The sequence below is a fragment of the Oryctolagus cuniculus genome, chromosome 2, assembly GCF_051225735.1.
Source record: "Oryctolagus cuniculus isolate XC-2025 breed Fujian yellow rabbit chromosome 2, ASM5122573v1, whole genome shotgun sequence".
NCBI lineage: Eukaryota > Metazoa > Chordata > Mammalia > Lagomorpha > Leporidae > Oryctolagus > Oryctolagus cuniculus.
The window spans coordinates 84,691,888-84,716,275 of record NC_142868.1 but is presented as its reverse complement, the minus strand read 5'-3'; the positions used below and the strand labels follow the sequence as shown (position 1 = coordinate 84,716,275).

Here is a 24,388-nt window from a genome sequence, read left to right as displayed (position 1 = left end):
GGCTGCAGCGCACTGGCCCCAGCGGCCATTGGAGGGTGAACCAACGGCAAAAGGAAGACCTTTCTCTCTGTCTCTCTCTCTCACTGTCCACTTTGCCTGTCAAAAAATAAAAAAATAGAATATTAGCATTATTGTCGTGGATGTGTTATGTGGGTGATTTTTTATTTTCTTCCCTTTTTTCTAATCCAACATAAAGTCACAGAGGGGAAAAGGAGAGCATTCAGTGGCACAAACAGGATACAAACAGAAGAGACAGGCTTGGCCTCCCAGGCAGGGTTCCGAGCAGGAGCCAGGACCCTCTAAAATCTACCGGGCAGTGAGATGTGGCCAAGGACAGCCCTGGCAGCTGTTAAAGATGTGTATATTTGTCCCTTCAGAACTGAGAAGGCCCTGGGCTGCCTCACCTCTTTCACATTGCCGCAAAAAGCACACAGAATTGTTTTAGTACATAAAATGTTTGCTGAAGCTGTACTGTTTCAGAAAAGCTTTTCAAAATTTACTTTAGAAAACCCCAAAGGCAATATTTCAAAGAGTGTAGCCCACACAAGCATGATTACATTATAGAAGCAGAGTTCACCTTTAAAACATAGAGATTTACCTGCACCTCCTGCACCTCCTTTCTGGCAGAAATAAAGAGAAAAGTAACTTATTCTTTGGAACCGATTATTTCTGACCTTTGCAAACTTTTCAAGGCCTTTGACTTTATGTGTGTGTGTGTGTGTGTGTGTGTATTGAATTATTAAGTCCAGCTTGCTGTTACTGCTGATTCTTCAAGTTCCACTCCAGGCTTTCCTAAACGGAGATATTTCCTCCTTGCGGTTCTTCTGCAATGCAATCCTGTATGAGGCTGCTTAGAAATGAATTGTGTGCCCCACACTGCTTGCATTGTTCTAAACAATGCTGGACCTAGAATTCTGCCTTACATGGGCTTACATTTTCACAAGAGCAGAAAATGTATTTACTAATCAGTTCAATAACATTCACCGAGGACCTCCCCTGAACAGGTGGCAATGTGTGAAAATGGCACACATAATGGTACACAAAGCCTTCTTTCTTAGAATGAAACCATTACCAAATAACAAGAACTAGTTCTGCTGTGAGTTAGAGAACAGAATCATATTTCAAAATCATTTCTCTCTACACAGTACTGCAATGAATAGAAACGTAAACTGAGAGATTCATTTCAGTTCCCACAAGCACGGGAAAACCAAGAGAAGTCACCCCTCCCCTCCAAAACTGCTCAGATGTGCTTATGTACAGCATCTATCACCTTCTTAATGACAGCAGGAAGGGTTCCAATGACAAGAGGCTCAACAACTTTATTCAATGAATATGCATGGGAGAAACCATTCTGATGCAAAAGTCAAAAACAAAACCAAACCCAGTATTTGTTTTTGAATAATAAATGCTAAAAATTTTTTTTTAAGTTCAAAATGATTCCTTGCTTAATGGTAGCTACGTAAAATCCAGGTGATTACACATGGGAGGCCATTCAGCCTTCTACCATTTCATTTCCTGTTTGATCATACTAGATTGCTGCCATAAATCCAGATAAATAATGCTTGATGGAGTTAAAACAGCATGCTTCATGCAAGAAAAGATATTTTTACATCATATAGTAACAGTTCTGGTAACGCCAACCAGGAGGGAAAGGCTTTAAGATAAAACTGGATCTAGTTCAACAAATTGACCAAACAAGTTGCCAAAAGCACAGACTTTGTTTTCGAGAGATTCCTACTTAGGCTGATAGCAAAAGGAGACAGCTCCTTAAAACACACTCTCCAGGTTGGATGAGAATCTATTTACTGAAGTACTTATCAAGCTGAGAAATATATTTTTTTAAAATAAAGAGTTAAAGAAGAAAAACACCATACTTCAAATTTTATTTCCAAAGTCTGATAAACTCCCCTGTTGAATACCAAAATTTAATACTCTGCTATTCTCATTTTAGAGGTATCAAAAACTATTTTTACTAGTCCTTGCTAATTTTTTAAGTTCCCTTGACATAGCACAAAGCACCAATCAATCTAACAGTTGTAGAAGTCCATAAGCACAAAGCACATTTCATATTAAACAGATGAGAACTAATCTGAGATCTTGTCTAGGGACCTGCTTTCAAACATTTTCATAATTAGTCATTTGCTATCGAATATGAATTAAGGGCATCTATATATAGTTTCCTTACTCCATCACAGCAGATTTTATATGAGAACCGAGGAACTCTGGAGTAAGGGCCCCAGACAGCAGGGGATCAAGCCTCAAGCAGCTGTTGAAGGCACCATGACAAGCTGGAAAAAAACCCACAAAATACTCTATTGCCTCTAGACCATAGAAACTACGCAATTATTTTCTTAACATTCAAATCCACTAGGTTATCTGAAAAGTATGACATATGTAGTATCTTTTACTATTATTATATATGAGTGGGAGGAAGAGGTATTTGGTTGACCCCAAACAAAGTAGAAGGCCGTTTCTCCTCCAAACCGCAAATATCATCCTGTTCCCAAATTTAATACATTATGACTGAGTAATAGCAAAGGACAGATGGGAACATTATCTTCCAGTGCAGATATCGCCTTGGATTAAAAACCAGTGAACAGAATAGGTAAGTATACTTACATGAAGAAGTATTTGCTCCTTCTGTTGATACTGATATTCTAATGGGAGACTCTATAAAACATAAAAGTGGAATGAGGCTTTATTGAATCATGCTGCTTGGACTCTTAAATTAAAAATTTGCCAGGCTTAGGTATGATCTAGAGTAAGATTTGTACTAGAACATAATGCAACAGAGAAGCTGAAGCATTTCTGAGTCAGAGGAAGCTGTAAGCCATACTCGAAGACCACAAAGGAGTATATTTGTGGTTTAGATCCAAAGACTTGTGAAAGAAATGAAAAAGGAGTCAGTAAATCTGCCACTGCTCTACGAACTTCCCAGAAATACCACTTTGAACAGATCTACAGTACAGGTGAGATGTATACTTCTACTCTTAGACCTGGCCTTGAAAAAAAAAATCAAAGAGAACAACCCCCATATTCACAGAGAAGGAAAGCCAACTTTCATGCATACCTAGGCCACTTGGATGTGCAAAAACATCCTGACCAAACACAGTGCTGAATAAAGTCCATGCAAAGTCAACTGGTGTGATTACCTTAGGATCAAGCAAAACATGCTCAATAAATAAATAAAGCAACAGTTGGGAATGTATAGCAACAAGATTCTCTTAGGTAGCAAGGATAAAGGAAGAAAAAACAGTATTTAAGTGGACAGAATATAAGACATAATTCATGCAGAATAAAAACACTGGACCCCAGGGTTTTCATTCATAAAATAAAAAAGCACAAAGTTAGTATCAAAGAAGGATTGAGATTCAACTGCCAGAAAGTTATAAAGATTCAAGTCACATATCAGGAAATAATACTTATGGTCTACCTAAATTCCCAAGACAAGCACCATAGATGTAAAAGCTCAGGTTCCTAACGGCATCTACTGGAGTCAAATAATGAAGTCCTTATATTATAGAAATACCTGGATGAAAGGTAAAGGGATTCAGATAATTCTAAATTTTCTTTTTTTCTCATTCCCTTTCCTTCCTTCCTTCTTGTCATCCATCCATCCTCCCTTCCTTCAATCCTTCTTTCAGAAGAGTAACACCCTCTACTACAGGATCATTCCACTCCATAATTAAGTCTTAGCAATGACTCATGAATATGCCTTAAATATGGCTAAGACAGTCCAAGATGTCGAGATATCCAGCTTTTGTAATTTTTTAACAGTGCTTTGAAGGGAAGAATACACACTGATAGATGGAAGATGGAAATGGATGGTATTTGATTATATGGCCTCCACAGTTGCAACAATGTACCTCTATATATTGAAGAAAATAATGAAGCTGAAACATAAATTATGGGATCACAGAAAGAATACTGAGCTTAGCGTCCTTCCTATTCGTCCTCCTGAAATAAGAATTAATGTTTCTAATGCTTCAGTTTTTTCATTTGTAAACTCAGGAAAAATAGGTCTTGTTTTATAATTTTGCTGTTAATTACCAAAAGAAATTAAAAATCTTTGTAAATTAAAAGATGCCATGTAAATAAGTTATCATACTTCTGAAATGAGTTTTCAGTTTCATGGCTCTACAAATTTGCTTCCAAATAAAGAATAATTCTTTTAATGTTGTAAGGTTCTACTGACTACAGGATAACAGAGAGTAAAGAAAAGTATAAAAGATACAATGGATAAATGAAATTCAGTGCTAGTGGGAAATTCAATGAATTATGGCTATAGGTGCATTAGCAGTGTTGGGTTCTAAGTAGCCAGTATCTCCCTAGACTATAAATGCCATCAGAAAATATTATAAGCAAGTGAGAAGGAAACAAAAAAGCAACATTTTTAAAGGTCATTCTATAACAATTTTTTTTAAGTTTAGTGATACAAGAATGGTCATTAAAAGCTCAAGGATTAGACATCAGACACTGATACGGTATCCAGGGATATAGTATGGCAGGGGAAACACAGATACAGCTAAGAGAAGCATTTCTAAATGCAGAAAAACTATCCTTGCAACCCAGATGCCTTCTTTACTTGTGTAATGCCACTAAGTTGCATCTAGATGTAGATTTCATGTGTGTTTTTCAGACCCAAGTTCAGATGCACAGTAAGAACTATGCTCTCTTAAGTAAATCCAAAGGGCAATACAAGGTTGAGAAAAATATTGCAGCAGAAAACAAGAACAGCTGAAATTTGGATGCAGAGGGATTTTGATTAGTAGAAGGAGCAGCCGGCAGTTAGGTCTGTCATTCTGGTTAGTACAATTGGCCAGGCTTATTTTCCTTACCTGAAGATACATATGCTCTTTCTGTTGAGGCTGGCATGCCAGTGATGATCTCTGCAAAAAAGAAAGGTGAAGCACATTATGATGTATCATCTGGAGGCTGGGAGCTGGTACCACAGCCTTGCCTTCAAACTGACATGAATATAAAGGAAGGGAATACTGCACAGAAGTGATGAAAGTCCAGTTTATCCACAATGTGAGGGAGGAAGGCAGAACACACAATTCAAATGCATAGTTCTTTCTTGGGCAAAGAGCATGAGATGAACTGTGCCAGAATGACTGGAAAAACTCCCTGCCAACACTGGGGTCAGTGAGAGAGAATCCATGGGAAAGGGGTAGAGGGTCAAGAAAACTGAACTAAGGAATGAAGAAAGTCAAAACTGTAGGATCACAAGGTTACAGTCAAGAATGCTTAAGTCACAGGTATTTGGAAATTACATTTTTGGGTCCAAAATAAAAGGAAGCAATGTTTCTAGTTGGCATTAGCGAAAAACATTGAGTTCAGGCATGAAAATCTATTGAAAATGTCGATGATTAAGATAGATGCTTTAATATCTGATGGACATTTCAGCTACTTGAGGCAGAACATCGAGTGAGGAAGCAGCTGCCACCCCCAAAGAAATGAAGAATCAATCTGCACACTCTGCAAGTGACTTCCATGGGAATTGGGAGAGAAGCAGTCAAACATGGAACTTGCTGTCTTACTGCCTTTATGATGCAATCAAGAATGATTATCTTCTCTGAGACTGTGTTTTGTCCTAAAAAAAGGCCCCCATTTGTTAGAATATAACACTTTCACTACAGTTTTATGAAGCCTGGAAAACTGCAGATGCAAAGAAGGACATGCAGCCTCTATTGTCTGTACAAGTCCTGTCACATGATTCAACAATAACTCACACTCCCTATGAGTAGAACACAGATACGTTGACTCTACTGTGATCCTATTTACTGTGCAAAAATGACTGGACTGAACTGTAAATTCTAAGCAGGTCACACATGCTATCATGTTATATCTGAATTACTACCCTGTTAATCAAGGAGTTAGAAATGTTCATTATCAATGTAATCATCTTTAAATATAGATTCAGCCACTTGGGATTTCCATGATTGGACTAGTCTAAGGTAAGAAGAATCCATTTAAGGAGCAATATTTCTTCAACCTCTGAAGATTCTCTAGGATAAAAGGGTTTGTAGGGAAAAATGTCAGACAAGACATAGCAAGGATACTTAAGACTAGGTATCAGGTTAAATAGGAATACAGAAAGACCAACTGTGTCTTTCTGGTACACATGAAAGTGTGGAGGAGCCTCCCAAATCAAGTCTTAGAAAGACAAACCATTCAAGGAGTAAGCTGTTATCAAGACATCAAAGCTGCTTACACTGGCTCTGACCCGCTGAAAACAGGAGGCAGTGAAAGCAATGAGGAAGGTGTGTGATATCCGTAGGCCTTCCTCAAGCAGATGGCTCTGATGAATGAATGAGGATTTACTGAGTTGGAGAGACAGAGTTATCTGTATCTGAAGCAACTACAACTAGCATTCTTTTTAAAACAAATAAACAAAGATCTATTAATTTATTTGAAAAGCAGAGTTACAGAGAGAGGGAGAGACAGAGGTTGATCTTCCATCCTCTGGTTCACTCCCCAAATGGCCACAATGGCCAGGCTTGGGCCAGGCCAAAGCCAGGAGCCCAGAGCTCCACTTGGTTCTCCCATGTGGGTGACAGGGGTCTAAATACCTGGCCAGCTTCCACTGCTTTCCTAGGTGCACTTGAGGGAGCTGGATTGGAAGTGGAGAAGCCAGGACTTGAACCGGCACCCATATGGAATCCGGTGCTGCAGGTGGTGGCTCAATCTGCTACACATTAATGCCAGCCCCCAACTAGTATTCTTGATATGAGCTATAGAAAATGAGATTGTTCCTCTCTGGGAAAATTTAGTCTGAGAAAAAAATTTATCAGAGATGTACAGTGTTCATGCTTCCCTGTGAATATCTAGAAGAAAACCCCTATTTCCAAGCAAGCTGTCCACCAGAAGAGAGGATTCTTCACTCTGTCCTTCAGAACTCATCAATGACGTGAAAACCAGAATAATGTAGTGAGCTGAATGTCCACAATGAGAGCTGGGCAAAAGTCCCAATCCCAACACGGATATCAAGACTCCCTTCAGGTTTATTTCTGACAAACTTAGAAGTCACTATGACCTTCCTAGAAATAAAAATAATCAGAGCTTTGTTATCTCCAACATAAAAACCTCAGATTAGAGGAAAGGTTAACCATAACATTTCCTTTTTTAATTGAATGGGACATAAAAATACCAGAACATGAGGTTACTACAAAGATGTAGCTACAGCCACACAACTTAATATCTTCCTTTCCTAAATTTAGATATTAATCTTGGAGATCTTAAAAATACCTTTAATGATTATGGTTTCAGATTAAAAAATGCTGAATTAATCTTAGAGGAAATACAAGCTCAGAAGTTAGTACAGGACTTCTACATTAAAAAGTCCTTCATTTTAAAGAGTCTTGGGCTAGGGGTTAAGGGGTTGCTTGCAACACTCACATCCATCTTGGTGGAGCCTGGGTTCAAGTTCTGCTATGTTTCCTATTCAGCTTTCTTCTAATGTGTACACTGTGTAGCAGGTGAAGGTTCAAATGCTTGTGTCCCTGCCATGCACATAAGAGACCCAAATGGAATTCCAGGCTTTTGGCTTTAGCCTGGCTCAGCCCCAGCTTATGCAGGATTTGGGAAATAAAACTGCAGATGAAAGTTCTGTCTCTGTCCCTCTCTGTGTCACTCTGCTTTTCAAATAAAAAAATTTAAAAAATCTTGCTTGTTAAGAAAAAAAATCTTTTAAATTAATACCACTCAGAAATCACTGATATGTACATTATGGGTATAATTCATGATTTAGAAAATAATCTTTTGCTGTGTGACTGAATATGATCGTAAGTTTTATAGTCTTTTAAAAAATATTAAGGCCATAGGCCGGCGCCACGGCTCACTAGGCTAATCCTCCGCCTAGCGGCGCCGGCACACCGGGTTCTAGTCCCGATCGGGGCGCCAGATTCTGTCCCGGTTGCCCCTCTTCCAGGCCAGCTCTCTGCTGTGGCCAGGGAGTGCAGTGGAGGATGGCCCAGGTGCTTGGGCCCTGCACCCCATGGCAGACCATGAAAAGCACCTGGCTCCTGGCTCCTGCCATCGGATCAGCGCGGTGCGCCGGCCGCAGCGCGCTGGCCGCGGCGGCCATTGGAGGGTGAACCAACGGCAAAAGGAAGACCTTTCTCTCTGTCTCTCTCTCTCACTGTCCACTCTGCCTGTCAAAAAAAAAAAAAAAAAAAAAATTAAGGCCTGGAATCTCCCTGATGTTTATTTAAGCAACATATGTTTTTCACAGTAATTTGGTATACTAAACAAGTTAATTCATAAAGCACATCCCCTTGATTGGTACAAATTAATGAAGATTAGAATCATCAGGAATTGAATACAACTGAGAAACTTATGCTGAGCAAGCAAGCCAACATAAGGAACATTAGTACATTTGTAATGTTTGAACGCTTTTTTTATAAATTGTATCTGGTCTCAGGAAAAAGTTGCAGTGTCTATAAAGTTTCTGGAAAAGAATTTTTTCTAATTGCTCTGAATACACGGCTTCTTTGAGATTTCACGATTAACATAATGTACCAAATATTCAGCAAATTGTGCATACATATACACATACATTTAATGTATCTGTGTGCATTTCAACATACTCTTACGTGACTCGGCTTCTCTAAAATTGTAGGTCATTGCTATACATACTAAAATTCGGATCCAGTGGATTGTTTTTTAAGATTTAAAAAGTGGGCACACTTATTCATGTGTATAGGCAAAGTGTGGGTATCTGAATTCTTGCTCATAATGAGTGTATATTCTATAGACACTGAGAAACTTTGAAATTCATAAATGGTACGGAGACAGGATGGAGACTATGCACTGAAAAGACAAATCCAGCCTCTTCCACTCATACTGCTCTTGCTTATTAGCCTACATGGGGATCCTACCTGATACAACATACATGGAGACGGGCACTCAAATTATAGAACATGCTTTATGTGTGTCTCATTGTAACTATAGGTTGTTCACAAATATCAAGGCATTTCCAGAAATGCTGTGAATTGGGAGGGTTTGGCTAAGCCAATTTTTCAAATGCCAGTTGATAATTTAATTAAATTTTATAAAAATAAAAATTTTCTGCTCATCTCAAAAGAAACAGCTATTTTATTGCTGTGAGCCCAACTGCTCCTATGAGATGGTGAATCTCACTCAAATAATTTTTCTGCTGATTAAAGAAGAAAATTGCTGAGAAGATATGATTGATTAGTTGTATATTCTCCCAGATTAATCTTTTAAAAGACAGCATTACTTAATTAATTTGAAAACCAGTTAAGTCTATTATTCTCTTCCCTATTCTAATGCCCAGGAGTTTTCATGGAGCTTGTTAGCTGCAAATTAATTGCTAGATTAAGGTTTTCTATAGAAAGACCAAATAAAATAAACTACAAGTGAAAATGAATACATGTTATAGAAGCTGCATGCACACAGTATATATGGCCTTTTAAACTATCACATTGGAATTCATGAAAGGAATCCACTTGCAATTCATCACATAATGATTACCGCCTATGACATCTGTCTTTATGTGAAAACCCTAGTGGACTTCATTAGACTTATATAGTACCAGAAGCAATTAGCAGATTGCATAGGTTTAAACATGCATGTCCACTAGATGATAAATTCTTTTTCTCAATGAAAGGCACTGGAAAAGGCAGAAACATAAACATTTCTATAATGTTGCTTAACAAAATGTTTGTGTGTGTGTGTATGTGTATACATATATAATTTATTTATTTATTTGAAATCCAGTGCTACAGAGAGAGAGGGAGAGACAGACAGAGATCTTCCATCTGCTGGTTCATTCTCCCAGATGGCTACAATGACCGGGGTTGTGCCAGGAAGAATCCAGAAGCCAGGAGATTCACCTGGGTCTCCCACAAGGCTGGCAGGTCCTCAATACTTGGGCTATTCTCCACTGCTTTTCCAGGCAATTAGTAGAGATCTGGATTGGCAATGAGCAGCTAGGCCGTGAAACAGTGTCCATATAGGATGCTGATGTCGCAAGCAGTGGCTTTACTTGCTATGCCACAATGCCAGCCCCTGTATTTTTCTAAATGCTTGAAAACAGTGCAAGTATGGTCACTGTTTCACTTAACTGTACAGAGATTCAAAGATAGTTTCTTAAGTTTTAGATAATTTCATTTAAATCTAGTTGTCTAGGTAGATCTAAATGATGTTTCATTGCAGAAGGATTTTATGTCCTAAGCTAATTTTTTTCTAACAATTACTATAGCTGTTTTTTTTTTTTTTTTTTTTTTTTTTTGGGACAGGCAGAGTGGACAGTGAGAGAGAGAGACAGAAAGAAAGAAAGGTCTTCCTTTGCCATTGGTTCACCCTCCAATGGCTGCCGCGGCCAGCGCACCACACTGATCCGATGGCAGGAGTCAGGTGCTTCTCCTGGTCTCCCATGGGGTGCAGGGCCCAAACACTTGGGCCATCCTCCACTGCACTCCCTGGCCACAGCAGAGAGCTGGCCTGGAAAGGGGCAACCGGGACAGAATCCGGCACCCCAACTGGGACTAGAACCCGGTGTGCCGGCGCCGCAAGGCGGAGGATTAGTATAGTGAGCCACGGTGCTGGCTATAGCTGTCTTAATGGCCTTAAACACAGTGCCAAAAATCAATGTTTTGGGGAGAAAGAAAACAGCTTCCCATCAATGTCTCCCCACATCACTCTTAGAATATGGTATCAAAATGTATTTTAAACATCTTAGCACAAAAAAGCACCTGTGTGAGAGCATAAGTAAATCATAAGGAATTCTTTACAATACAATTAGGATAATTGGACTGTGGCTTCAAATCAGAGTCACTCATCGAGGAGACTTCACAAACTGTCAAATCAGGGACTGGCATTGGCGTGCAATGGGTTAACCACCAGCAACACCAGCATCCCCCATGAGCTCCGATTGAGTCCTGACTGCTCGCCATCCTCCCCTCGACCCCCACCCCGTCTCGCCCTGCAAGGATCCAGCTCCCAGTTAATGTGCCTGGGACAGCAGCAAAAGATAGCCCAAGAGATTGGGCTTCTTCTACTATGTGGGTGACCTGGATGGAATTCCAGTCTCCTAGATTCAGCCTGGCCCAGCCCTGACTGTTGCAGCCATTTAAGGAGTGAACCAACAGATGGACAATCTCTCTCTCTCTCTCTCTCTCCCTCCCTCCCTTCCTTCCCCCATGTGTGTGTGTAATTCTCTCAAGCAAATTAAATAAATCTTTTTTAAAAGAATGCTTAAAAAAGGAAATTGTTAAATCATAACCCTATACTTCCTGAAGAGAACACAAAGTAAATAAAATAACTAAATTTCACAGAAAACACAAAATAGCTTCCAAAGAGGAGTTTCACATAATACTTTGACAATATTTTCTTATTTTGAAGACATTCTTCTTTCTAGAACCTTGCCCCCCACCCCCAACCCAGGAAACAAGTTCTTGAGTATTCTACTCTGAGCTGCAGTTGACAGTGAACACGTATTTAGCAAGAGACAGTATGGCTAGGAGGCAGTTGCAGCACTGTAGGAAAGTGTCTGCTTTCTCTCCGAGACAGGATTTCCAGGCAACCTCTGCCAAGATCCCAAGGGGATGTGACAACACACAGGTGGAGCACCTGAGCCCTTGAGAGGGCAGGACCCTGCTGAGACTTTGATAACCAACCTCAAACCAAATACAGTAAATTCATAAATGCCAGTGGAGAGATGAGGGATCAAGATGACTAACATTTTCCTTTCAACTGCACTATTAGGAAACCATTGAGGTGTAGGGAGAATAGAGTTTCTACTGATATCTATGATGCACAGGCCTTGGCAGTCATGGCACTTGCCACACTACAAGCGTGCTTCTTAGACTCCAATGAGACAGCACTTCTGTGCAGCTGTGTTTCGTTGCCTCACCTGTCCTGGGTGAGCCAGTGGAAGACGTCTGACCAGGAGGCCGATAATTTGAAAGGTCTTTCAGTGTTTTGATGTGGTATGACACAATAAGCTCTGCTAATCAGACTCTTGCTATGGAGATTTGATTGTGGAATGAAGGAAATGAAAATAGGAGTTAATGCTGACAGAATGCCTTAAAAAGAGCCATACAGAATTAGCCAGGTGGGATCATAAATGGGTATCTTTATCAGAGTGCCAGCTTTGAATCCTGGCTAATTTTCTTCCCCATACCTGCTGAGGTGCATCCTGAGAGGCAGCAGGTAATGGCTCAAGTACTTAAGTCTCTGCCACCCAGACGGGAGAACTGGATAGAGTTCCAGGCTCCTGGCTTTGGCTTGGCCCAGCTCTCACTGACAGGCAATTGGAGAGTTAGCAAGCAGATGGAAGCTCTCTCTTTCTCTCATTCTGATTTCAAACACACACACACATATTTTAAAAAGATCCACTCCAAAATAAAGTTCATGGAAAAACATAATAAAAAGGTATGCTTATTTTAGTGTAAAATGTTTGAAATCTATGCACACAGAGATCTTCAAAAAAGTCATGGAGTGCATTCTATGAAAAAACTATGCATGAATTTCCATTTTCCATGAATTATTTGAAATACCTCATATAAGCTAAATAACTCACTGCTTAATCCTGTAAATCAGAAGCCAAGGAACAATCAGTATAATACTATAGGAAATATTCCGTGACATCATGACACAAAATCTAATTTTGTTTTACTGTAGTACAGTTGTGCAGTTACACAAATTGAATCCAACTGCCAAAATCATAATTCAACAGCATTTACCATGAGGAGAACTAAGTGAACTAAGCCAGGGACAAACTCAAGACTACAAGCTCAAAACACAATAGTAAAATGTACAGAAGAATCCAGAGAATTCAATTTTAAAATGTATGTTTCCAATACACCTTGATTAGGTAAAGGAATATTAAACAAGAAAACAAAACTGGAGGCATCACAATATCAGATTTCAAGACATGCTACAAGGCAGTTATAACAACTTGGTACTGGCACAAAAATAGACATCTAGACAAATGGGACAGAATAGAAATCCCTGAAATTAATCCATGCATCTACAACCAACTAATCTTTGACAGAAGGGCTAAAATCAATCCTTGGAGAAAGGACAGTCTCTTCAACAAATGGTGCTGGGAAAATTGGATCTACATGTATAGAAGTATGAAACAAGACCCTTACTTTAAACTTTATACAAAATTCAACTCAAAATGGATTAAGGATCTAAATATATGACCTGATACCATCAAATTACTAGAAGAAAACATCAGGGAAACTCTGCAAGACATTGGCATAGGCAAAGAATTCCTGGAAAAGACCCCAGAAGCACAGGTAATCAAGTCAAAAATAGACAAATGGTGTTATGTCAAGCTAAGAAGTTTCTGCACAGCAAAGGAAACACTCCAAAAAGAGACAACTAACACAATGGGAGAAAATATTGGCAAACTATGCAACTGATAAAGGATTAACATCCAGAATCTATGAAGATCTCAAGAAACTCAATAACAATAAAACAAACAATTCAGTTAAGAAATAGGCAAAGGACTTGAACAGGCATTTTTCTAAGGATGAAATTCAAATGATCAACATACCATGAAAAAATGTTCAGGATCACCAGCCATCAGGGAAATGGAAATCATGACCACAATGATGTTTCACCTCACCCCATTAGAATGGCTATCATGCATAAATCAAAAAATGCTGGCAAGGGTGTAGGGGAAATGCACCATAATCCACTGTTGGTGGGAAGGTAAACTAGTACAGCCTTATGGAAGACAGTATGAAGATTCCTCAGAAAGCAGAAAATAAATCTACCATATGACCCGACCTTCCCATCCCTGGGAATTTACCCAGGATATGCAAGAGTTATCTCTACCCCCATGTTTGCCGCAGTTAATTTCAATAGCTAAGATATGGAATCAACTCAATGTCCATCAACTGATGACTAGGTAAAGAAAATGTAGTGTATATATACATGATGGAGTAATATTTATTTGTAAAAAAAGAATGAAAACCTGTCTTTTGCAACAAAATGAATGTAACTGGAAACCATTATGCTAAGTGAAATAAGCCAGTCTCAAAATGACAAATACCATATGTTCTTCCTTATTTGTGGTTACTAACAGAGCACAAAAAAACCATAATGTATATGAGTGAAATTGACATTTTGAGATTTGGTTATTGTTTACAGCTCTTGTCTCTACTGTTGAGGAAGTATTTGCTTTCTTCTATATGTTGAATACTCTACTTAGTGAAGGCTTAACCTTATTATTATAAAATAAACTGAAAGTATATCACTGTAAAAATTAAAAGAAAAAATAAGAAAGAAAGGAGGAAAGACAGTGGGAGTATGGGTGGGAGGGAGGGTAGGATGGGAAGTGTCACCATACTCCTAAATCTGTATATAAGAAATACATGAAATGTGTTGAACTTATATAAATAAATTTTTTTTAAAAAGCTGTGTTTCATGTAACAGTCTATAAAATTTCATGTGGAATACAATGATGCCAGCCAAATACTGTTGGTTAACCTGTGCTGATTTAAAAAAATAAAATGATTTTACATTTCCTGATACAAATTTTAATTGGCCTTTACCTTTTAAACCATAATAAACAGTAAAAGAAATTACTTTTCACTGTTCACCGTTATCCTCTGTGGAAGGAGATATCTAAGTTTAAAATATCAAGCTGGGCTCACCCTGCTGTAGAGCAGTTAGCTCACTGTGGAGTCCAGAGACGATGACCAGGTATTCACTTGGATTTTCACAACCCTCTTCTGGGTTTTATTTATTTATTTTTTTAATCTCACTCCCTTCTCCCTATCCTGTTACACTACATATGAAGCAAATGGTAAAAGATACAATAGCCTCCTATGGGGTTAACCCTGAAAGTGACTTTTACTCTTCTCCCTTGCTTTTATCACTTTAAGAGATCACACTCTTGCAATGGATATTCTTTCTCATCTCCTCCCAAGATGCAATGCAATCAGGCTTAGTTTCATAACAAACGACAGAACTTGCAAAGGCATTTGTTAAGCTCTGTGATCCAAAATGGGAAAGGAGCAAAGGTCTTAAAAGAGTACTTGATTATTCCAAAAGATTTTTCATGAGCATTGGCTAGGTTCTCATAAGCACATGTAGATGCCTCTCCAAACGGTGACTCAGAGCCAGCCACTGTGGTTCTTAACTTTCCTGCAATAACTCAACAGAAGTTGTCACAGGGCAAGTAGCAGCTTCTACTTCCAGCTCATTCATTTGTCTCACAAACATTTCCTGGCACTGTTCTGAGAAAAGATGAAGCTGAAACCAATATACAGTAAGAAATCTCCTCTCTCTCAAACTCTCTTAACTTCAAAATCAAAAGACAAAAAAAAAAAAATTAATAGGCCTAACAGTCTACTACCTGTAGCCAGGTGAAATCACTTAAAACATACATAGGAGGACAAAATGACCAGGATTGAGTTAGGACTAGTATACACACACACACACTCATACATATATACATGTGCATATACACATACAATTACCACATACACATATATTACCTATGTATGATTATCTTCTGCTGTTGATAAAGTCAAAGGTTTGATTGCCCTCCCTGACCTACTTAAAGAGGGAGGAATAACCTCTTTTTCATAACCCTCACCCTCTCTTGCCATTCATGATCTAATTGAACTCTTTTTTAAAAAATCTGTGTATTTCAGGTCTCTATCATTTCATGGAATGAAGGGCTTTTTAGAAGACGCGGATACTTGAACTGTTTAGTTTTCTTTCCATATTTCCTATTTGTTCTCAATAAGATTTAACACAGCATTGCAACCCAAGTCTTACCACATCTCTTGATCACTCTCATAAACAGAGGACAGAATGCAGCAGGTATCTCTTACCATTGGATTCCACAATGGTGATGTTGGCAGAGGCACTGTCGTTTCCTAATTTGCTGATCACTTTGCACATATATTCTCCAGAATCAGCCAGTGATGCTTTGTTGATGCGAAGTTCTGATTTCCTATAAGATCAGGACCAAAGTGGTATAAATATCATAGAAATCCAGTAAAACCAAAATTCATTTTTGTGTAATTTCAGAGTTCTCTAACTCCTTCTCCCCACCCTATGTGTACCCTGTGAAAACAAGCCTGTTACTACATTGACTGGATTGTATGATTTTATCTAGAGTAAAAGTAGGATATATCACACTTAAGTTAAACCACGGATAGAATCTTTGTTATCACCCAGATCAGTAATTTAAAAGAAGTCTTCTCTAATTTTTCTTTTTACTTCTCTACCATCACCACTATGTTATGCCTTAGATATTTTCAGTCAAACTGTTAAATGTTCTCTTTATCTAGATGTCATCAGCCGCTAAGGTTTGGAAAGAGAAGAAAAGGTAAAATCATTTCTTACAAGTCTACTAAAGAAAGACACTTGATGAAGACTAGAATTGATAAAAATACCCTGTACTTCTCAGTAGAGTAACACCAGTCATAATGTTAATTTTGAATGAAGAGAGTATTTATCATTTCCCAAATAAAGGGAATTTGTCTTTCCTTAAGATTCTCATTATTAGGAGCAGAGTACCACATGAGCAGTTCTTAATATTGGAATAAATATTTTTACAAAAAGAGCACACACTTTTCTAAATCTCTGAATAGTAAATCAATATGCATTTTTTCTTCTTTTTTTGCAACAAGCGCAGCATCATGATTGGGATTTGTCTGTGTTTTACTGTGGCACACACCCTGTCATTTAAGCAGTCTGCAGGATACAGAAACCCAGCGCTGCTGGGATTGGCTTAGCATTTACTAAAACCTTTTTGAGGGGCCAACGTTGTGACATAATGGGTAAAGCTGCCGCCTGCAGTGCCTGCATCCCATACGGGCACTGGTTCAAGTCCTGGCTGCTCCACTTCTGACCCAACTCTCTGCTATGGCCTGGGATAGCAGTAGAAGATGGCCCAGGTCCTTGGGCCCCTGCACCCTCATGGGGGACCTGGAGGAAGCTCTTGGCTCCTGGCTTCAGATTGGCACAGCTCCAGCATATGAAAGATCTCTCTCTCTCTCTCTCTCTCTCTCTCTCTGCCTCTCCTTCTTTCTCTGTGTAACTCTGACTTTCAAATAAATAAATTAATTAAAAAAAAAAACCACCTTTTTAAAGTATCCTTCTACACACTAACCTGATGATTGTCACTTCCTAGGCTCTCAAGAGGAGGGAAACAGGTAGAAAAGAAGGCACAAAGGAAAGACAGAAATTTTGGTTGCAAAACTCCCATATTATACCTTGTTGGGTTTTTAGTGACTTTTCTGGTCTTCTTGTCAAACAATATTATTAATCAAGTAAGATCAATGGTTCTAAATTTTATCCCCACTATTCTCCTCTATCAAACTCAATCACCTGAAGTTCCACGTGTAAGCCTTGTGGTCTTTCATCTTTCTTTTTCCCCACTTTTGCTTGTCTCACTTCTTCCTCCAACGATGGAGGCCCTGCACTTCTATCCCATAAAATCTCAGCTGTCCTTCAAGGACTATCTAAAGCACCCATTGCTCCATCAAGCTTGTGATGATCATGCAGCAAGCAGCCATCTCTGTCTAAATCCTGGCAGCCTTAAATATCTCTTTCATGGTCCTCTAGCCGTTAGAGTTCCTGCAGCACATCTCAGGTCTGAACCTGGTACATACAATACGTATTGGTATTCTCCAGGGCACACATCACTTTTCTGTCCTTGGTGTGTCCTTAACATTATTGGATGAGTGTGAATAAATGAATAAAATACTTGAATTTGCCCACTTTAGCACTCAGCAGGATCTAACATTCCTACCTAATGATGACTGCAGGAAAGAACAATGCAATATTAACAGGGCAGAGGGAGTCTAAGGTGGCCCACACCAAGGGCAGCAATAATCAAACCAACATGTGGACCTCACTCGTCATAACTCACAAGGACTGCAACACGGAAATTTGAGAAAACTACAAGAAAAAAGGTTCTCTGGAGCAAGTTTGGAAAACATAAGGTCACAGCCAGGCTTTTTATTTATTTATTTTTAAATGCTACACAGTTTCTCAGAGCTTTTAATTTGCCCATGTACTCTGACTCTCCAAGAAGGCAAGATAGCACAGTCCTACATCTTATCAAAAAGTTTCGGTCAATGACCAACAGGACAGATTATAATGAGGTAAAAAATTCCCATTGTCTATAATGAGTTTGTGTTTTCAATTAAGTTTTACTAAAAAAAGAGGCAAAAAGCTAAAACAAAGTAAAATGTCTACAAGCTCAAAAAGTTAACCTAATGTTAATTTATTATTGAAGAAAGACAAATCTTGTTTTATAAATTCAGTGGAGCCTAAGTGAACCATGTCTATGACGTCTGCACCAGCATACAGTAATGTCCTGAGCCTTCACATTCACTCCCCACTCACTCACTCACTCACCCTGGGCAACTTCATTTTTGCAAGTTCTGTTCACAGTAAAGGCCCTACACAAGTGTCCCTTCTTAAATCTCTTACATTGCATTTTTAACGTGTCTTGCCTATGCTTGGGTACAGAGGCCTTATTTGTTTAGATACACAAATATGTACCACTGTTTTACAACTGCCTGCAGTATTCAGTTCACTAAGGTGCTGAAACACTGTATGTCCTAGCAGTGCAACAGGCTGTGTCAAACAGCCCACATGGGCAGTAGGCTTCACCAGATTTCTGCCAGTACACTCCACTGTGCTCATACAAGGATGAAACCACGGAAGGACACCTTCTCAGGACATGTCCCCACTCTTCAGTAACTTGTTTTTAAGTTCCTCTCAAAACTATCTGACCATGGAATCCTTTCACTCACATGAAATACTTATTTATACTTTCTGGAAATAATGATCCACAGAACAAAGCTTTTGAAAAATAGATCTAACATAGCCTTGTTATCTATGTCACCAGGGGACCACCAACAACCGTCTAAGGTCACACATCAGAGAAGCCAATGACTATAAGCCAAAATAAGCCATTTTGATGGCTTCTATCAATGAAATATAACAACTTTCAGGAATATCAAAATGCAGCAATATTAGGATATCACTCCTTGTCAGATTCTGTAAACTATTAAGCTTCATTTTGGAGTATTCCAATGTAAAGCTTTTAAATGAACTACCAATTATTAATACTTTCAGTCCATAAATAATCAATTTCCTGCATGGTAGACACCTTGAAAAATAGTGAGAAACAATGGAATAAATAATGACATAAGATTTTCCGGTCCAATGTTTAGCATAGTTGCCTGGCAGAATTTTCATGTAGGATTGTGAAACCACAAGAAAATCAAAGTATCCTGATTTTCGACACCAGGGAAAGAATAAATCTTTAAAATAAGAAAACAGTAGTTCTTCTTGTTTAGTCACAAAATTCTGATAAGGTTATTACAATATCCCAAGACTATATAAACCCAAGATTATTACAACATCCCCAAGAACACCTTTTCTTCTCTATTTGAACATTTCCAGGGACAAGGCTACATTTGTATATAAAAAATCCCTTCTTGGGGCCAGCACTGTGGTGTAGCAGGTAAAGCCACCACCTATAGTGCCAGCATCCCATATGGGTGCTGGTTTGAGTCCTAGCAGCTCAACTTCTAATCCAGTTCTCTGCTGTGGCCTGGGAAAGTAGTAGAAGATGGCTAAAGTCCTTGGGCCTCTGCACCCACATGGGAGACCTGGAGAAAGCTCCTGGCTGCTGGCTTCAGATCAGCACAACTCCAGCTGTTGTGGCCATCTGGGGAGTGAACCAGCAGATGGAATATCTCTCTCTCTCATCCTCTCTCTCTCTCTCTCTTCCTCAGCCTCTCTGTAACTCTGTCTTTCAAATAAATAAATAAGTCTTTAAAAAAATAGCAAATAAAGAACCCCTTCTTGACTCTGTTCAATAAACATTTTAACTAGTGAACTGGATCAACCGTTCTTTTAGTAGCCATTGTCTCCTAATGCAATCATATATTACATTTTTTAAGAAAGAGAAGGGGCCGGCGCTGCGGCTCAACAGGCTAATCCTCCGCCTAGCGGCACCGGCACACCAGTTCTAGTCCCTGTTGGGGCACCGGATTCTGTCCTGGTTACCCCTCTTCCAGGCCAGCTCTCTGCTATGGCCCAGGAGGGCAGTGGAGGATGGCCCAAGTGCTTGGGCCCTGCACCGGCATGGGAGACCAGGAGAAGCACCTGGCTCCTGCCTTCAGATCAGCGCGGTGCGCCGGCCGCAGCGCGCCGGCCTTGGCGGCCATTGGAGGGTGAACCAACGGCAAAAGGAAGACCTTTCTCTCTGTCTCTCTCTCTCTCTCACTGTCCACTCTGCCTGTCAAAAAAATTTTAAAAAAATAAAAAAAAGAAAGAAAGAGAAGGAAGAGAACAAATTGTTCTATGCTCAAATAAATACGGAATTAAACATAGCCATACAGGTTTCTTTATAGGAGTATCTCTCAGTGGTTTTTATTCAATTCTGTACTCTGAAGTTCCAAGGCACATGTGACATGTGGACATGAAGTTCTTTCTGTAGAAAACACCCTTGAGAATTCAGGGTGGAATATCAATGGACCAAGACCAAGCTTCAGTTCAATCAAGATAAGCATAGCAAATACATTCAGGTTCAGAAATCAGTGGCAGAGACACAAGAGGGCAGTTATGTCGCAGGTACAAATAAAAAAGAAAAAGAAAGATTTCAGTAAGGCAGACATTTAAAATCAGCCCATTTAAAAAAAAAACACACAATTTTTTAAAAAAGAAGCATGCACTCTTAGGCCAAATTAATATTAAATCAGAACATAAACCAAATTGGATAAAAGTCTCAATACATGGCTCCCTGAGTGGATCACATCTACAATATTGAATTAAGTTTTGGAGTGACATTTGTGAAATATTAGTAACTGGAAGACATTAAAAAAGAGTGATCAGAATTGAATAGAGCCGAGAAATCTTATCACAGCAGAGGATTCTGTTAAAGAAACAGCGGTCCCTGTCAATGAGGTACGATGAGCTATTTAAATCTGTCATCTAGGGAAGGAAATTGTGATCATTAAGTCTTATGGGAAAGCTTAAAAGAACTAAGGTAGAACCAAGTCTTACTGAGAAAATAAGGTATATTTTGGATGGTATTCTAAAAAAGAACTTTTTCAGCATTTAAAAAAAGAGGTATCCTAAGAAAAAGAGGTTTTCTCTTGAGAAAGACTGGGGCCAAGCACACTCTGACAGCAACATCTCTATGCAGAAGACTAAATTAGATCAGTGGTTTCAATTATTTTGCACTAAAATTTTATTTTAAAATGAAAACTTAAATCAGAGCCTCAAACTCAAAAATATCAGAGAGAACTTGTTCAGGTCAACGTGGATGCCATCCTTTTTTTGTAATTCAATATAAATTAGAATTCTCCAGCAACCTAATTGGAAAATTACCAGTCTAGAGGATCGTTAAGGCCCCTCTGAGCTCTAATACTCAAGTGCGAGAATCGCCAATCCTTGAAACCCAGAGCAGAGCCAGAATATAGTAAGAGAGTAAAAATAGCCAGACCTTTCTTCAAAATTATATATTGCAACATGATTTTATTTTTTTAAGATTTATTTATTTATTTGAAAGTCAGAGTTACACAGAGAGAGAAGGAAAGGCAGAGAAAGAGGTCTTCCATCCGCTGGTTCACTCCCCAGTTGGTCACAATGGCCAGAGCTGCACTGATCTGAAGCCAGGACCCAGAAGCTTCCTCCAGGTCTCCCACGTGGGTGCAGAGACCCAAGGACTTGGGCCATCTTCTGCTGCTTTCCCAGACCATAGCTGAGAACTGGATTGGAAGTGGAGCAGCCGAGACTTGAACCAGAACCCATATGGGATGCTGGCACTGCAGGCTGCGGCTTTACCCACTATGCCACAGCAACAGCCCCAAGATTTGGGGTTTTGATAACTAGGGACAGTTTTAATTTTTTTTCTCTTCAACAGGCTACCAAATGCTATTTATAGCAAGGAATTTAAAAACCTGGAAAAACAATGAATTTCCTTCCAGTCATAAATTTTACTTTTTTGCTCTTTAGTTGATGAGTTTTCTGGAGATCTGGGAAGAATTGGTTTTTCAATGGATTTTCATTTTCTAAAAGTCTTTAATGAATTAATTGAACTAAAGTATTTAAAACAACATTTGCAATGTATTAAGCTCCCACTCAGTGCCGGCTATCACAATTGCATTCTACATTCCTGAAATATTGGGATTTCTATAATAAACATGAGTTATATTTAGAATAAGAAAAACAATACTATGTAAAAATAAAGTTCTAAATGTGTTTTTCACTTTTTATATCAAAAGGCAAACTATGGCTTTGTTTGTTTGTTTTTTAAGTAAACATTCATTTGTGAAACAAATGCAAGGTTCCAGTAGTTTTTCTTATTTAGCTTGATTCTTCCTACATAGTTTACAGGCTAAAGTGAGGTAAGTGGATGTGGGGAAGATCTCCACGGTTAATATGATTCCATTCCTCTGATCCCTAAGGAATCATATAAAGAGTGCTTGCATGTACGTGTTGTGTATGTATGAGTGCACATGCATGAATGTGTGTGTGTGTGTGTGCGCGCACCCGCACGCTAAATACTGCTTTAGATCTGGTCAACCTGCTAATCACGAGAAAAGTAAAGCAAACGAAAGATGTAGGCCATGGACCACAGCACTGTACCCATTGCCTTAAGTAACTCATGGGAAAACAGCCCTCGAGTATTCCCATTTTCTGCATAAGGAAATTGAGAACTTCCTTAGGAGAACTTCAGACCTGTCTGAGCCACTCTGTTAATAAGGGTAGGTGTAGAAACTTTTTCCATCAGCAAGTCAAAGAAACCTTGCATCCATGGACAAAGGAGAAGTAATTCTTTAAAGTTTTTGTTAATTTGAAGAAACCAATTAGAGCCAACTTTAAACAAAATAAAAAATATGTAAGAGCTGACATGAAGAGCCGAGACAAAATTAGTTTGTGAAACACACACAGGATAGGAAGTCAGCCTTTCATAAGGTTAATGTAGAACAGATATTTAAATGAAGTCCATCTGACAGCCCCCAACTATGACTGTGTCACACACCCAGCTCTCTGACCAGTTTTCTTGATCAAAATCATCCACTGGGCAAAGAAAACAAAAACAAAGGGATAAGCAGACACATAACATGAGGGCGGTTTCCATTTCTTTTAATTGGTCCCACACATTGCTTAGCCAAATAAAACAAACAAAGGCTCAAATGTGAATTCAAAATCATAGGAAGAACATGGAGGAATGCAGTTTGTTAGCAGGAGCAGGAATGAAAGAGGCTACGATTTTACAAAATAATAGAAATTGCATATTGGTGTGAAATCTTTTCATAACACTAAGGGATTAAAAGGAAATATTTGGCTGCTATGTATGATCTAGATCATAAAATGTGAAAAAGAAACCCAGACTAATGATTGAGAAACAGTCAACGTTTTATTTAAGATAATCCCTGAGAAATCTTAAACCTCAAACTAAAATTCACCTCTGCTTGGTTGATCTGAGCCTAAGACAAAGTTGAAGTCAAGTAACTGACTAATCACTACAAACACAGATAGTCTGAATATCTTAAAAATGGGGACCTATTAATATGACTATACTCCAAAAATTCATGGAAAAATGAAGTGAAATGAAATTTTTGGTGCATACTTATTTCTAACATGTGTTTTCCACAGACTTTTGAAGCTCTCTCTTCTTTAGAAATAACTGAAAAACATTTTTTATTTAAGACATTACCCTTAGCCTGAGCACACCCTGAGTGCTGAGTTCTGACTTTATATAGCAAAATCATAAGGAGCTATGAAAAGACAGGAGACAGAGGAAGGCCTATTTAAAACTAAGTTTAACCATTCACTACCATTTTGATCCATAGGAAGAAGCTCAACTTCCTTCATTCTCAGGAAATTGATTTTTAAAAAATGGTTTTAATAATAATGTTACTTATATAAGTATTAATAATACTTATATTGATAGGATAAACTAAAAAAAAGCACCTTACAATTGTTAAATATATACTCAGTTGGATCTGTTTACTTAAGAAAAAAACTGATAGTGCTATTTAAAAAAATACAACTTCAAAAGTGACAATATGTCCAATTCTGAAAACTGATAAGCTTATCAAGTAGCTGTCCATTCTACACAAAGTATGTCTTCTTTTCTGATCAAGTATGTTAAATGTTTTGCCAAGAGTAACTTACAGGCACATAACACGAATAAATTCTAGCCCCATTTAATTCCTTCCAGCAAGGCTATTGTTTGAAAGAAAAAAATGTCTGAATGCTGGCCTTCCCACTGTATAATGGGATCTTATTAATATGTAGATGGTGCCCTTAGCTGTCTAGATCTATAAAACCAAAGCAAAAATGCCTTTTTGAATATGAATGATACTTTATCTGTCATCCAAGCCATGCAGCAAATTACCTCCTTAAGGATACA

The 24,388-nt window shown here is 38.6% G+C and overlaps 1 protein-coding gene across 13 annotated transcripts in view; it reads right to left on the bottom strand.

The window, feature by feature from the left end:
• The window catches only part of NRG1 (neuregulin 1), a 1,206,738-nt gene that overhangs the window by 165,511 nt on the left and 1,016,839 nt on the right, over positions 1-24,388 (bottom strand). For 10 of the 13 annotated variants that reach the window (XM_089327341.1, XM_089327336.1, XM_089327340.1 and 7 more), the window contains exons 3-5: positions 15,825-15,946; positions 4,839-4,889; positions 2,620-2,670 (exon numbers count right to left, since the gene is read on the bottom strand). In XM_089327341.1, coding sequence (XP_089183467.1) covers positions 2,620-2,670; positions 4,839-4,889; positions 15,825-15,946 — 224 coding nt within the window. The remainder of the gene's footprint in view (positions 1-2,619; positions 2,671-4,838; positions 4,890-15,824; positions 15,947-24,388) is intronic. The other 3 variants (XM_089327343.1, XM_089327338.1, XM_089327339.1) reach the window with 1 other exon arrangement.